The following is a 14730-nucleotide window of genomic DNA, read 5'->3' on the forward strand; positions in this document are numbered from 1 at the left end:
GGCTCCGAGCCATCAGCCCAGAGCCTGATGCGGGGCTCGAACTCACGGACCGCAAGACCATGACCTGGCTGAAGTCGGACACTTAACCGACTGCGCCACCCAGGTGCCCCTGAAAATTAAATTCTTATAGGCTAACACTTAGCAACTTTGATTCTAAGGAATATTCCAAGCAGAAAAATGAAATGTTACCAGATGGTTATTTATGAAAAATCTCACACTGAAAAAATAAGTATTTCCTCTTCCTTTTTCTTATAGTCCCTCTAACTTTCTCCATAGGGGTCACCACAGCAAAACATGGTAGGTAGACTTACAAGTTCAAAGGCAAAGGCAGAACTGGTTCTGGAGTCAATGCAGGGAGAGCTGTATCATGCGAGTCTTGGCTTTATCAACTGCAAAGTGCAGGTGGTGATTTGTGTGTAACTGCTGTGTGCATTTCCACCATCAGAAGAGAAGACTAAAGTGCTAATTGGAGCGACAGCAAGAATGAACCTTGAAAACTACGCTCAGCGAAAAAAACCACACACAAGGGTTTGATGCCATTACGTGAAATACCCAGAAGAGGCAAATTCAGGGAGACAGAAAGCAGACGAGTGTTTGCCAGGGGTAGGTGGCAGGAGGCTGAGGAGGGTCACTGCTTACAGAGTGCAAGGTCTCCTTTTGGGATGATGAAAAATTTCCTGGACTAAATGATGAATGGCTGCACAACACTATGAATGTACTTAATGAAATGCATTCTTCCAAATGGTTAAAGTGGTACAGTTATGTTATGTATATTTTCCCACAACAAAAAAGGAGAAATCAACTGCCTGGCCCTCTACCCTACATGTGATAAATGTCTTACTAACAAAAGGTACCAATTTTTTAAAAATATTTATTTATTTTTGAGAGAGAGCGAGAGGGAGGAAGGGGTGAGGAGGGACAGAAAGAGAGAGAATCCCAAGCAAGCTCCATGCTGTCAGCTCAGAGCCCAATGCAGGGCTCGAACTCACAAACCGTGAGATCATGACCTGAGCAGGAATCAAGAGTTGAATGCTTAACCACCACCCAGACGCCCAAAAGACTATGAAGGTGATCACAATTGTGGCTAAGCTGCTAACCTAAATTTTCTGTCTTCTTTTTAGTGAGTACAGTCTTGGACAAGCCTATCAGAAGCCTCTATCCCCCTCTCTCTGGGATGGCTATCACAGTCTGTTTTGTGCAGGCATCTGCAGAGCTGAACTGGGAGCAGTAGGAGCCCAGAAGGCTGTAGGGTGGGACAAGCAGTCTACCACCAAAAACCTCAGGACACGTTTAACACCGTGACTTCTGTCACTGGGGCTCCGAAAGCACTGACTCCAAATGTGGCATCCTGGGAAAAGGGTAATTAACTCATTGGACAAATATTTTGGGAGTACCTATGTACAAGCTGAGCACTGGGGTAGATGAGCTACAAAGTAACAGTCCCTTTTGTCAAGGAAATTCCAATCGGAGTGCAAGAGTGTTGAGAACCAAAAATCAGAACTCTGAGTAAGCAGCTCACGCAACAAAATATTAGCCAACAACTAAAGCCCGCCAGCTATTTGGAGTCCTGACTACCAAGTCAGAACCTACGGGGATGCGGTCCTGCACCCCACACCTGAGAGACAGGCCTCTGCAAAGGTGGAAAGTCAAGCTGAGGCTGCTGACGGTGGGGAGCCCAACCCGGGGCTTTGGCGGAGAGGACAAGCCCAGTTCCTAGAGGACCTGGCCCTAATCTGAGTGAGAACACCTCCCACCTCCCTCTTCCCCTGTGTACCAACCAGCCTGCTCCCCAGATACAGCATAGGTCTGTTTGCCATCCTGTGACTCCTCAAACAATAGAACTGGTGTGTATGCTACGGGATTCAATGGGTGCCAGGGGGATGGTTTCACTGACAAAATTTGCTAAAATGTGATGCTCAATCTCCGGAAAATTTGCCTTTTCTTCTATTTATCCTTCAATCTAGAGTCCATCTAGTTTCTAGACGATAGTTCTCTCTGGCTAAACCTACATGGGATACTTTTAAAAATATTGATTCTGGGGCCTCTCCACAAAATGTTTCCAAACATGAGGGGTGGGCGTGGGAACAATATTTTTTTTTAAGTACCCCAGGTGACTCTAATGCAGGAGTTGCCAGGATTGAGAACTACTCATCCAGGAGAAGGAAAGAGAACTGGGCTTATCAGTACTTACTGTGGGCCACTGCTAACTCTTCACATATGGTATCTAGAGCTACAGGTGCCCCTTTCATAACCTCTTGGGCTTGTTCTGCCCATGAGCATTACAGGCCCTAGGAGCAGCATTCAACCTTGGAGGGACAAGTGAACGGGAACAGGCACCCCAGTTTCCTTACCCCCTTGGGTAGGGTAACTAGTTCTGCAAGGGGCCAGAGAGCTCATATGTTAGGATTTGTGAGCCACAAACTTTGTCTTAACTATTCCAATCTGCCTTTGCAGTACAGAAGCAGCCACAATGCTAAATAAATGGATTTGATTGCATCCCAATAAAACTTTATTTACAAAGGCAGACTGTGGGCCACAGTTGGCCAACCCCTGCTCTGAGTCTAAGAAGACTCCCAGAGGTCTTCAGCAGGATTGGGTTCCAGCTGCCCACAGCAGTTACCTGTCAATAACACACCATGTAGGTTTCAGTCCTCTTCTGCATGCTCCTGGGATCAGTGGCTATAGAAACTCCCTACACTCAAATCCTTGTCTCAGAACCTACTTCTGGAGGCACCCAACCCAACTCAGTATCTTGTTTTATATTCATAACTACCCTAGTGGTTAAATATCGTCATCTCCAATTTAAATTGAATAAATTAAGATTCAAAGATGACACAATTCGGGGCACCTGGGTGGCTCAGTCGGTCAAGCATCTGACTCTTGATTTTGGCTCAGGTCATGATCTCATAGTTCATGAGATCAAGCCCCACATTGGGCTCGTTCACAGAGCACGGACCCTGCTTAGGATTCTCTCTCTCCCTCTCTGCCCCTTCCAAACTCTCTTTCTCTCTCTCTCATTCTCTCAAAATAAATCAATTTTAAAAAGAGACTATACAATTCATAAGTGATGAAGTCCAGATTAGAAGTCTATTTAGCTACAAAGTCAATGACCTCTCTACAATATGACTGGAGTAAGAGCAGATACAAATAAACATAAACACACACACACACACACACACACACACACACACACACATTAAATATGTAATTTTAATTACGGTGGGCAAGATTACCATAAATGGCAAATCATAATGCAAAATTCACACTACTCATGTAATTACTGATCTACATTAAGGAAAGGGTTTTAAAAGAAGTAATAATATAAATTATAAGGTTTGAGGGTTATGAAAAAAAATACCCTCTCTTAGGCTGCTTCAAATGGAGGATAGAATTCCTTTTTCACCTATCAATGGGTTATAATCCTCATGCTATTTCTTCTCTGGTGTAATCTCCAATGGTACTTGAAAACAAACATAGCCATCCAAGGTAAAGCCCAATGTATAACTTGAAACTTGAGGAAATAGGGACCAAATTAAAATAGCGTCTTCCATATTTTGACACGAGGGATAGGAGGAGTGGGGGAGGACAGTAGTTTCACAAAGTCCCCTTAAACACACTTGTGAAGTTCCCCTATGGATCCCAGGGCTTCCAGAGAACACTCTGAGAACCCAGAACCGTTACAGTTAGAAACCAATTTTTTAGCTTACGCGGTCTTGCCCTCGCTGTCCTGCTTGGTGGCACTGGCTCCCTTCTTGCCCAGTAGGGAGGCCACCTTCTCCGCGTCCCCATTCTCCACGGCCTGTAGCAGCCGGTCATCATTCTTGTTCCACTCGTTGGTCTGTGGAGCAAAGGGGAGACGCAGAACTAGTGAACAACAGTGGCCGCAGCCATACTGACCAGCAGGACCCCCGTCCTCCCGTCACTGAAATCAAAACCTGCCCCCAGATCAGATACCTTCCCCTTCACCGTGGAGACACTCAAGAAGACCGGCTTCCCAAAAGAAAACATCAACAGTTCAATGAAACAGCAGCTGGCCAGCAAACTCTGAAATAAAGTCCCCTCTTTTCACCGACGCTGGGAAAACGAAGCAGCTTAAAAAGACCTCAAGGCCAGTTTACACATTAGCTTGTTTCTAGCTAAACTCTGACAGCTGGCTCCTCAGAATACTGGCCTTTGACCTGGTCCACAGCTCACTGGGCCCGCAGTGTAGACAACCAAACTGGCCAACAGCTCAAGGTTACTCGATGGTTTATTTACACACAATTCTTCATCCGCTTTCACTGCCACCCTTTCTGGCCTGTTCACTGGCCAGATTTTCGAGCTGTATAATGATTTTAAGTAGTTGTCCAGGCCACGGCCTCTACAAAGTCTCATGAGAAACAAAACTTCTTCCTGAGCAAGCTATTAGACAACAAACAGCTTTGAGCAAAGCCTCTACCACTGCTAAACCCCCAACCTCAACAGAATTAATTCTACAAACCACAGAGACAGGAGAGCTTTCATGTGTATAAAAGCTGGCTTTGACTTTTACAAAGGAAAAGAGAAGATCTCCATATAAGAGCAAATGGGCCTTGAGTATAAGACCGAGAAGTTTCACATGTGAAAAGGCAGCAGTGAGCCATTGAAGGTTTTGGAGCAGAGGAGTGAGAATAAAATCAGTGACTGAAGAAGAGTTATGACAGAGAGGTGTATGAGGTATACCAGATTAATGCAGGGACAAAAGATCCCGGAGGGCACATCAAAGCCCCTGGGTCACTCTGCAGGCTGGCCTGCCCTCCAGACCTCTCCTATAAACCCACTTTCTGGCCCTTCCTGCTATGGATACCAACACCCTTGAAGAGATTCCTTCTCCCTCCCCCAAACGTTCTACATTCAGCTTTACAGTTTCTCTGCTTCCTGTGGCCTCTGAAGATAAAAACCTCTAGGCATTTCATTTTAAAGGCTTTGCCACACACCATTGCATGGAGGCAGAGAGAGGAGACAGTGGGAATGTAACAGTTAACAAGAGAATTTTACAGGACTACACTCATCCAACTCTCGGAGCATGTTCCCAATCTCTCTGTGCTGATGGAACTGGGAAACCCAGTAGGGCTCCACCTTCTGATACAGCAAGGGTAGATCTACAAGATGTCCCAGGTACCTCTCCACCCCAGCGTAGAGGCAGGGCCTGAGAGAAAGCCAAAGGCCATGGAGGGGTAAAGTAGACGTGTACAGGGTTTAGGTACAGAATTTACTTTGAGAGAGTCTCAGGACTGGGCCACTCCCATTTCTCAGGATTCTCTCCTCCCCATGGCCACCACTGAGTGCAAGAACACAGGAATGAGGAGCTAGGTTTAAACAAAAATCAGAAGTCTGTCCGCTAGGCTGCATGAACTAGAATTCCAGAACTCTAGATTGATACTTCCATGCTATAGACCTCAAGTCACCCAAAACCTCTCAGTACCTCAGTTTTTCAAGGTTTTGGACTGATGACCACTGTGATTCCTCCTCTAAAGCTCAAAATATGTAATCTATAAAATGCCCCCCAACCAAACTTTGCTAGAGATTTGTCTTTGCACAAAGGCAAATCGGGTTTCCTACTGCAGAACACAATACACAGTAAATACATTAACCTAAGCACAAGCATTTGGTGGTAGAATGGGAAGCTTTACCTAAAAACAAAATGTAGCCAACACCAAGAACCAGACTTCCCCCAAACAGCATTTTGCAAGCCAAAACAAAACAAAAAATTTATAAAGTACATTCAGGACCAATGATTCCAATTTACATGACCCCCAAGCTACATTATTATTGTTGTCTTTAAATCCTTCCCTAATTTAAACTGACCAAATTAAAACTGGATAGGGAAGATCAAAAGGATATTAAACCCCAGAGGATATGATCGAAAGTATTTAAGCAAAGAAAAGCCACATGAAAGGATTTTCCTTTTCAGTGCCACTAAGAAACTCAACTCTTGGGTAGAGAAAAATCTAGTTGTAGGGGTTCCCTAAAATTAGTTACATGTGGATATTTAGGGAGTTCAATTTCTATAGGACACAGCAAGAAAGATCCCTTCTCCCCCACCCTCTGGAGGACAAGGTCAATGGCACATTGAGGTCTAAAATCCTTCTCTTTTATCTAGTTTCTCTTCACTGCAGGCCAGAAGTTACTTTTCTGTTAGAAAAGATAAGGCAAAGAGAACAAGGTTACACACACACACACACACACACAGATTTAATAACCTGTACCACCATTCAACCTGGATATGCTGCAGACAGGATTCATAGTAAGCAGGAGGAAGGAAACGGATGGGTGCTATATATTGGCCTTAGAGTCTGAGCCAAGAGACCAGTTCAGAACCCATCAGGAAAACAAGGGCACACCTGAAGAAGAAACTGGGGGAGAAAGTTGATCATTGGTCAGGAAATGAGGAAAGAAAGTGAGAGTTTACTCTTAAAATTCTCACACAAGTTATGCTAAGAGTGGAGACAAGAGGTATCCCAATTTGTCCTCTCTCTAAGCCAGGAATCCAGATTCTGAAAACACATTACCCAGACTGCTGGCCAGCCCTCATAAGGAGGGGATGCTAATGTGACAGAGCTCTCTAGTCCTGGGCCAGGCAGCTGGTTATACTTATGGGTAGTTCTGATATGCACAACAGGCTATACCATGTTTCTTCCAGAAAGCATGGTTTTCAAGGTGCTATCACTTTCCTCTCCTATACCTGCCCGTGGAGATAGTCCCTATATTTTCTCCCATAAAACCATTCTACCCAGCACCACATTCCATACCAAAGATTCCATGGCCATCTGCAAAATGAAATAGAACAGATGTTTAATAAATACTTTTAATGTCATTGCTCTTGAGAATCTACAAGCAAATTCTTTTCACCTGTCTCTATCCCTCTGCTGAGTGGTACTAAATTGAAACCAAGCATCAAAAGGAATCTTAAAAATCTACCTTGGCCAATATACCGTCCAACAGTAGGGTTGGTCAGGTAAATAGGTTGTGATATTGTGATATAAGAATTGTAGACTTGGTCCTTGTCCCTGATTTCTAGCACTAGAGCTTTTAAAATCCATTAATTTCCAGAGTGATAAGGGTGAAGAGTATCTTTTGTTATTCATAATAAGCTCCCCTACGGGAGTTTATGTTAATGCCATCTTCAGGATGCGGGCTGGTTGCCAGGAGAATCAACCACGTAAAATAGAGGGTTAGAAATTTCAGCCCCACCCCCACCTCCAGGGAGGGGAGAGGGATTAGAGACTGAGTCAATCACCAATGGCCAATGGTCTAATCCATCATGCCTACGAAGTGGAACCTCCAGAAAAAGCCCTAAACCACCCTGAAACCATAGGGTTCAGGGAGCTTCCAGGGTGATGAACACAAGGAGGTGCTGGGAAGATGATCCTGGAGAGAGCAGACGCTTTTCACTTACACACCCACACACACATCCCCTGTCTTGCCCTGTGCATTTCTTCCATTTGGCGGTTCCTGATTTGTAATCCTTCGTAATAAACTGGTAATAGTAAGAAACGTACCTTTCTGAGTTCTCCGAGCTGTTCTTGCAAATGATCAAACCTGAGGAGCGGGCTATGGGAACCTCCACACCCCTGACTATGACTTTATAGCTAACTGGTCAGACGTGCAGTTGGCCCAGGAATTGCAGATGGCATCTGAAGCGGGAGCAATTTTGTGGGACTGAGTCCTTAACTGTGGGGTCTGATGCTACCTCCAGACCACTAGTGTCAGAACTGAATTGCATCACCAGACACCTAGTTGGTGCCCGAAGAGTTGGAGAATTGGTTGTGGGTATAAAGAAAACCATTTGGTGTCAGAGGTGTTTTGTGTAAGAAGTAGAGCATAGGATAGGTGAAGTGTGAAATTTTACCATAACGACCCAAAGTAATTCACTCATGCTCTGGAATTGGGGAAGACTTCTAGAGACCACCACCCCACCGCCACACAAACAATACCTCACCCCCCTCACCACCTCCCACGGAAATCCCCTCCTCTAAATGGCATTTCCTCCATAGGGCAGCTTCGCGATTAGCTCTGCCTCCACACTGGGCTCCTGGTCCCCTCAGAATGGCATTTTCCACCTACGAGTGGGTTAATCCAACATTTAAAACAATGAATTAGAAAAAAAAACAAACAGCAAACATCAGCTGCATCATATTTAATAAAGTTAAATGTTTTATGAAACTTTTGATTATGTATGTGTGTCCTGGGTGGTGATATAAAATATGTATTTTTCCTGGGGAATCTCAATAAAATACATTGGATGCCACTGCTTTGGAATATTCTGTCATCCCAACCGCCTATGAAAAGGCTTCCTTCTAAAGCCTACTTCAAGCCCTGTAGGCTCGTCAACTTTTTCATGGTGACCTCTCTCTGCTTCTCTCCACCATTGTGTCCCAGAGGTCCGCCTACTCATCTGACTGAAGCCCACAGTCTAGACTTGATGAAATATTGCGTCCCAGCTTTTGTTCCAGAGCGCGGTGCGTGCTTGTTTTGTTTCCTTGTCTTCAGCTCCCTGAAGGCACTGACGACAGCCTTTATTACTCGCCCTGTCGTGCCTAGCAAATGCTGGTTCTGTCGCTCATTTTAGCAGGATTTTCCTCCTCCTGATCAACATAAATCTCTCTTGACTTAGCAAATTTTTTTTTCAATTATAAAACTTTCGTTCTTTTGCAAATAACTATTTAATCATATTTCCATTTTTTTTTACAGGCTAATAAATCCAACTCCCTTAACTTTCCTACTCCCTTAAATCTTCTAAGGCCAATCTTCTAGTATTTTAATCACGGGTACACTTTCTCTGAATCTCTTTATAACGAAGGAGCCAGGTCTTACCAATTCATTGGCACGAATCCAGTGTCTCCCAGTCACAAGAATCACCTGGGACATACTAACTGTGCAGATGCCCGTGCCTCATCCTGGAGACTCTAATCCCAGTGATCTCTGGCACCCCTGGACTCAGGGTCAAGGGTGCTCTTTGATTCTTATTCCAAGTGTGGAGACAACCAGAACATATGCAAAGGCTACCACAGAAGCATGAAGGGAGGAGGTGAAAGAAGAGAAAAATTCTTCCTTTTTCTTTGTAGTGCTAGGTATTTTGTTTCCAACAAAAGCTTAATCCATATTATGCTTTCCTGGGGGAGTTGCATGTGTAACTCGTGTATAAGATGAGTACGAGAATGTTAACAAAGGCATTGCTCATAATACGCAAAAATTAAAACTAATCAAATATCCAATAATAGAAGATAAAGTACAATATAATCAAGCAACGGAATGAACTACAACTGCATGCTACGACATGGATACTAAAAACAATATTGCTGAAAGAACAAGACACAGGAGAATACAATAGCATGCCTGCATGTATATGAAGATGAAAACGGGAAAGATGGATCCATATGGTTTAGGAACGCATGCCTGGATAGTAAAACTATAAAGAAAAGCAAGGACAAGGCTACCCTAAAAGTCAGGAAAGGGTTGGGAGTGAGGATATGCCATCTGAGGAGGGAGAGACACCTGGGAGTACTTTAGGGTCCCATGCTCTAGTTCATGACCTGGTTAGTGGCTCCACAGAGGTTCCCTTGTTGTTAAACGCTACATTCTTGTTTTGTGCACTTTTCTCTATGTGTAATTTATTACGCACGTACACACAGAGTTTAGAAAGAAGACGTGTGGTTCGCTTTCTGGTCAAATCAACTGCGCACCAAGTGCCTCTGGACGGTCTGTGTTCTCACTTGCTATTTCCTCCTGTCTAAAATGAAGGCAGCCAGGTGCCAAAATCTGCTTCTTTAGAAGGCCTCACAAATCCCTTGGAGAATCTGCTAAGGTTATGGACTTTCCCCAGAATAATGCACAAACACACAAGAGCTTGCATACAGTTTCATAGGGGTCTCTGACTTAAACCCCTATTCCCAGTCCATCCATTAAGCTAAGAACTCCTAGTGCAGAAAGAGACTGGCTTCAGATTTTAGTGTTTTTGAGTTGAAATTCAAGCTCACCACCTCCCACCTAAGTGGTCTTGAGCAGGTTATGGGCATCTGAGACTCCATTTCTTTATCTGTAAAATGGGAGGGATCCTACCTCTTTGCAAAATATCCTGAGAATTAAATATAACATACATGAAGAGCCTGGAACACAGTAGGCACTCAAAAACTGGTGACTATTATTATTGAATTAGATCTTTCACACTGTTCGTTTATGATTCATGCTGTATGAATCTTTTAATATTTACAACTTAGGACTGATGGCCGTTACCCTTTCAGAGGCAGCTAATGCCTTCCTGCAAATTTAAATTTGCAAATTTTCTAGTACAGCCCCTAAAAATAACATTTTAAAGGGCTCTAGAGGAAACATTCACAGACATGAAATTAACTATTTTATTGAACATGGCTCAGTTTTCCAGGAGACTGTTTAAACAGATGCTATTTCAACAGAGCACATTTAAGCCACATTTGCAAGTTCAGGAAGCCATATGTTACGCTCCAGAGACATGTGTAATGTGTCAGCTATGAAGGGCAGCACGTGGGAAAGGCAGACTTTACCTTCAATGTAGGCTCCAAACATTCCTGCTAATTTATCACAAACGAGATTTTCAATGGTTGGCCTGTTAGTTTCCTATTCATCAAATCATTTCCAAATGACACTACTTGCTTAAGAGTTTTCCCTTGAAGCCTGGCCTTTGGAAGGACTTGCCTGCCTCCTGTGAGGGTGGCACACACCATGTCAACCGCATGATGGACGCTGGAGCTTTGGCAATTGACAATGTCTGCTGTTGGCCAGACATGGCATCACCTTCTTTTATTTTGGTTTAATCATTGGGAACTGAAAAACCAGTGGAAACTCAGTGGTCACAGACATCTGGCTAGTAGGCAGGTTTGAGTTTTGGAATATATCAACCCAACCAAAATAATCCAGTGGCAGAGAGCAATCTAGGAAGAGAAAGAGTTTCTTTGACTTTCTTTAGGAAGGACTCTAAAACCCTAATCATCGCCAATTAGCATAGCTCCTGTTGTATGGGTCTGCTTCCGCAGCCATCTGGAGGAGTCTATTTGAGAGATTATCTTTGGAAATGCTGCATTTCTCCCTCTAGTTTATGAAGTGCAGACTGTTTTGCCAATATAATCAGTAAGTCTAAGATGAAAGTTACACAAAGTAGACAGTGTTTTCACTAGGAAGTTTTCAGATTAGTACCATCCAGGAAAAAAAAAAAAAAAGAGCACACACCTCATATTTTAAGACAGAGGACAAGAAACCATCAAGCTTCAGGCCCAAATGATATTTTCCCGTGTTGACTATACAGAAGAACCTATAGTTGTTACATTCATTCATTCACCCAACGACTATTTACTTGGTGCTTTTTACATAGCTGCCATAGTCTTTCCAGAATTTTCCATACAGTTTATATATAGATTAACAAGAACAGTATGAGAAATATGCCAACAACACAAAACAGGACAGAATGATAAAGTGAGCCACATGGTGAATCAGCACAAAAGAAAGGAGGGTCAACTTTCACCTAGGCAGACAGGGAAGGTTTTTTGACTAGGTAGTGAACTAGACCTTGCGATAAGTAATATTTAGGTTAATGAAGAGAAGACACAACAACTGAAAAATACAAGATATATTTAGTAAACAGGGAGTTAGTCCAAGAGAGGCCTTAGAGTCCATGGAAAACCAAGGAAATTACCAATACATCATGAAATAAACATTGGACCATTTTTTTAAAATTTTTTTAATGTTTTATTTACTTTTGAGACAGGGAGAGACAGAGCATGAACAGGGGAGGGTCAGAGAGAGGGAGGCACAGAATCTGAAACAGGCTCCAGGCTCTAAGCTGTCAGCACAGAGCCCGACGCGGGGCTTGAACTCACGGACCGCGAGATCATGACCTGAGCCGAAGTCGGCCGCTTAACCAACTGAGCCACCCAGGTGCCCCAAACATTGGACCATTTTAACGAGACGAGAAGTTTCATAAAGGGCTTTCCATTAACGTTGCTTCAGACCAACACTTAAGAAGTTCATTTAAAATGAGTTCCCCTCTCCCTACATCTTTATTTCAGATTATTCACATGTGCAGGTTACACGGTCTCTGGCATTCACCCTGACATCCATCACCTTCCCCTTAATGGACTATGTCCGTGATTCCTGAAGTCTTTCCATGTAAACACTAAATTTTGTGTCATGGACATAATGCATAATTATTAACACCTCCATCTAGAAACAGGCTGGTCTTGCTGCCCCTCCCACTCCACCAAGATACCCTACTCATTTTTGCCCTTGACCATTGCTCTCCCTGGCCACCTGGACCAGGTTAGCTCCCCTTGTTAGGCTCTCTCATGCTTCTCGTCCATAACACTTGACACAATTGTAACTAAATAGTATTTCTGAAGTATTTTTAAAGGTCTGTGGACCTCCCACTGGACTAGGAGTTCCAGGATATGGCCAATGGCCAGCATCTGCCTTGTTCACCACTAAACCCCTGGCCTCTTGCCCACTGTCTGCCAGATGGTAGGGGCTCAATTCAGAGCTGTTCGTTGAACAGCTTTGTTTTCTTCCTACTTCTTGGGAGCCACTGTTGATTAAACCCTTCTCTACTGATGTCTTTGTCTCAATCTACAAATGTACTTAAAGTCTCCATAATCTTACCAAATTCCTTTCTTGGACCAATGTTAAAACATTACGTTTAAAAATCTTGTCACAAGAGGTAAAAGCAGTCTCATGGGGGCAGAGGTAAGTCTGGGAATAGGTCAAACCAACTTTACCCCTCAGGGGGAAAAAATGATTCCAACCAATTCAATGGAATTGAAGCATTCATTTATTTAGTGTTTGAAGTGGGGGAGGGGACAGATACTCTGTGAAGTGTAGGGTTAAAAAGATGGCTATGAAGCCAGCTCAGCCCTTAGGGAGTTCACAACTGCTGAGAGCAGAAACACATCCAATAAGTACTTAACATTGTTGCTTGTCAGTGCTAAACCAGTGCAATGAACCAAGACCTATGAAAGCCCAGTGAGGATATGATTACTACTAAAAAAATATCTAACAATGTCCTAGGAACCATACTACATTGTAACTTAATCTTAAACAATAATCCTATGAGATACGCACTATTAGTCCATTTTACAGATGAGGAAACAGGCACAGAGGTTAGGAAATGTGTAAAGTTACTCAATATACAGTACAGTTGGGTTCTCTCAGGAGGAGAAAGCTTAAGCAGTTCAATTTAAAGGAAAATGGAGGAACTTTTCAGGATGGGCAAGATTTCAGTGTTGATAGTCTGAGGGAAGCCAAGGAGCCAGCAGAGACAGAATGAAGAAAATAAGGGGTGAGTAGTGGAACCGAAGATTCAGCCAGGCAGAAGGCTGATCTTTGTAAACCAGTCACGTTCTGCTTCTGAGCAGTAAAAGAGGAAGAGGAGGGCACACAGAGATACGGTGGGAGACAGGAAGTCAGTTTGTGTTTTATGCCTTCTGTTTTCTTGGGAAAGCAAGGGTACAGTGCAGGGTCCATGGTGGTCTCAGAAGCTTGAACAGTGTTCCCAATAGCTCCAGGGGGAAATGAGAAAGGAAACCCACTTGAAATGAGTAAAGGGGTTTTCAAGCAGTCCCAGAAATCCAGACAATAGGAATTGTTAACTCCATGTGCAAATCATTTGGTAGTGCTGTGTGATTTTTCACTGGAAGCACTGGGAAGGATGGGAGTAAGGGGTGGTCAGCTTGATGACTGGAGACCGGAAAGACAGGTAAAGCAGACATTCTGAGATCAAGAGCATGGTAGGTGCTGATGAGCAGGTATTTGAAATGACTGTGGGATCAGGGATAGGAAGGAGGTCTAGGACACAGTCCCATATATCAGAAGCAGGTTGTTAGAGGGGTCATTTGTATGACTGTTAGAGTGATGACAGAAAGGAAAAACTGAAGCTGTGAACCCAAGTCCTGGAGAAATATCAGGAAGCAACCTAGAAGTCCCCAAATGATAGCGGAGAAAATGAGAGGAAAGTGACCCAGCATGGCCAAACAGCAGGGACAGTCAACCAAGAAAAGAGTCATGACATTGGAGAACAAATGGGCCAAGCCTTACAAATGCCTTCTTGTGATTTGCTGTCAACTATGCGTTCGTTCCTTCCAGGTGTCATAAAGAACTGACTGCGGTCACTATACTCACCTACACTGGGTTGGATAGTGCCCTCACAATATTCATGCCCTCCCTGAACTTCAGAATGCAGCCCTGTTTTTAAATAAGGTCTTTGCATGTGTAATCAAGTTAAGATGAGGTCATACTGGGTTAGAGTGGGTCCCAAGTCTGGTGAAAGGCCTCCTTATAAGGAGAGAGAGAGATGAAGACACGGAAACAGGACAGAAGGCCGTGTGACGACAGAAGCACAAACCGGAGTTTGCTGCCATTAACCAAGGATGATGGGCAACTGCCAGGGGCCAGAAGAGGCAAGGAAGGGTTCTTCTCTAAGCCTCTGGAGGGAGTACAGCCCTGCCGCCACCTTGGTTTTGGACGTCCAGCCTCTAGATCTGTGAGAGAATACAGTTCTCATCGTTATTTTAAGCCAGCAAAGAAATTAATAAACTATCCCTGGAGGTAGGTATTATTATCCTCGTTTAACTGCCAAGGAAACTGAGGTCCAGAAGGTAGAAGTATTTCACCCAAAGTGACAAGGCCAGAAAGAAGAAGAGTCAAAATTCAAACCCCAGACCTTCGGGCCCTTTCTACTTCAGTCCTGCC

General features: G+C 43.7%; 1 protein-coding gene across 6 annotated transcripts in view; it reads right to left on the bottom strand.

Annotated features, from left to right (window-relative positions):
• RAI14 (retinoic acid induced 14) overlaps positions 1 to 14730 on the bottom strand; it is a 146530-nt gene that overhangs the window by 54154 nt on the left and 77646 nt on the right. For 4 of the 6 annotated variants that reach the window (XM_045038211.1, XM_023239127.2, XM_019812093.3 and 1 more), the window contains one exon: positions 3708 to 3838. In XM_045038211.1, the coding sequence (XP_044894146.1) occupies positions 3708 to 3838 (131 nt within the window). Of the gene's footprint in view, positions 1 to 3707; positions 3839 to 3954; positions 4140 to 14730 lie in introns of those variants that run through there. The other 2 variants (XM_019812089.3, XM_019812095.3) reach the window with 2 other exon arrangements.

The sequence above is a fragment of the Felis catus genome, chromosome A1 (genome assembly GCF_018350175.1).
Source record: "Felis catus isolate Fca126 chromosome A1, F.catus_Fca126_mat1.0, whole genome shotgun sequence".
Classification (NCBI taxonomy): Eukaryota; Metazoa; Chordata; class Mammalia; order Carnivora; family Felidae; genus Felis; species Felis catus.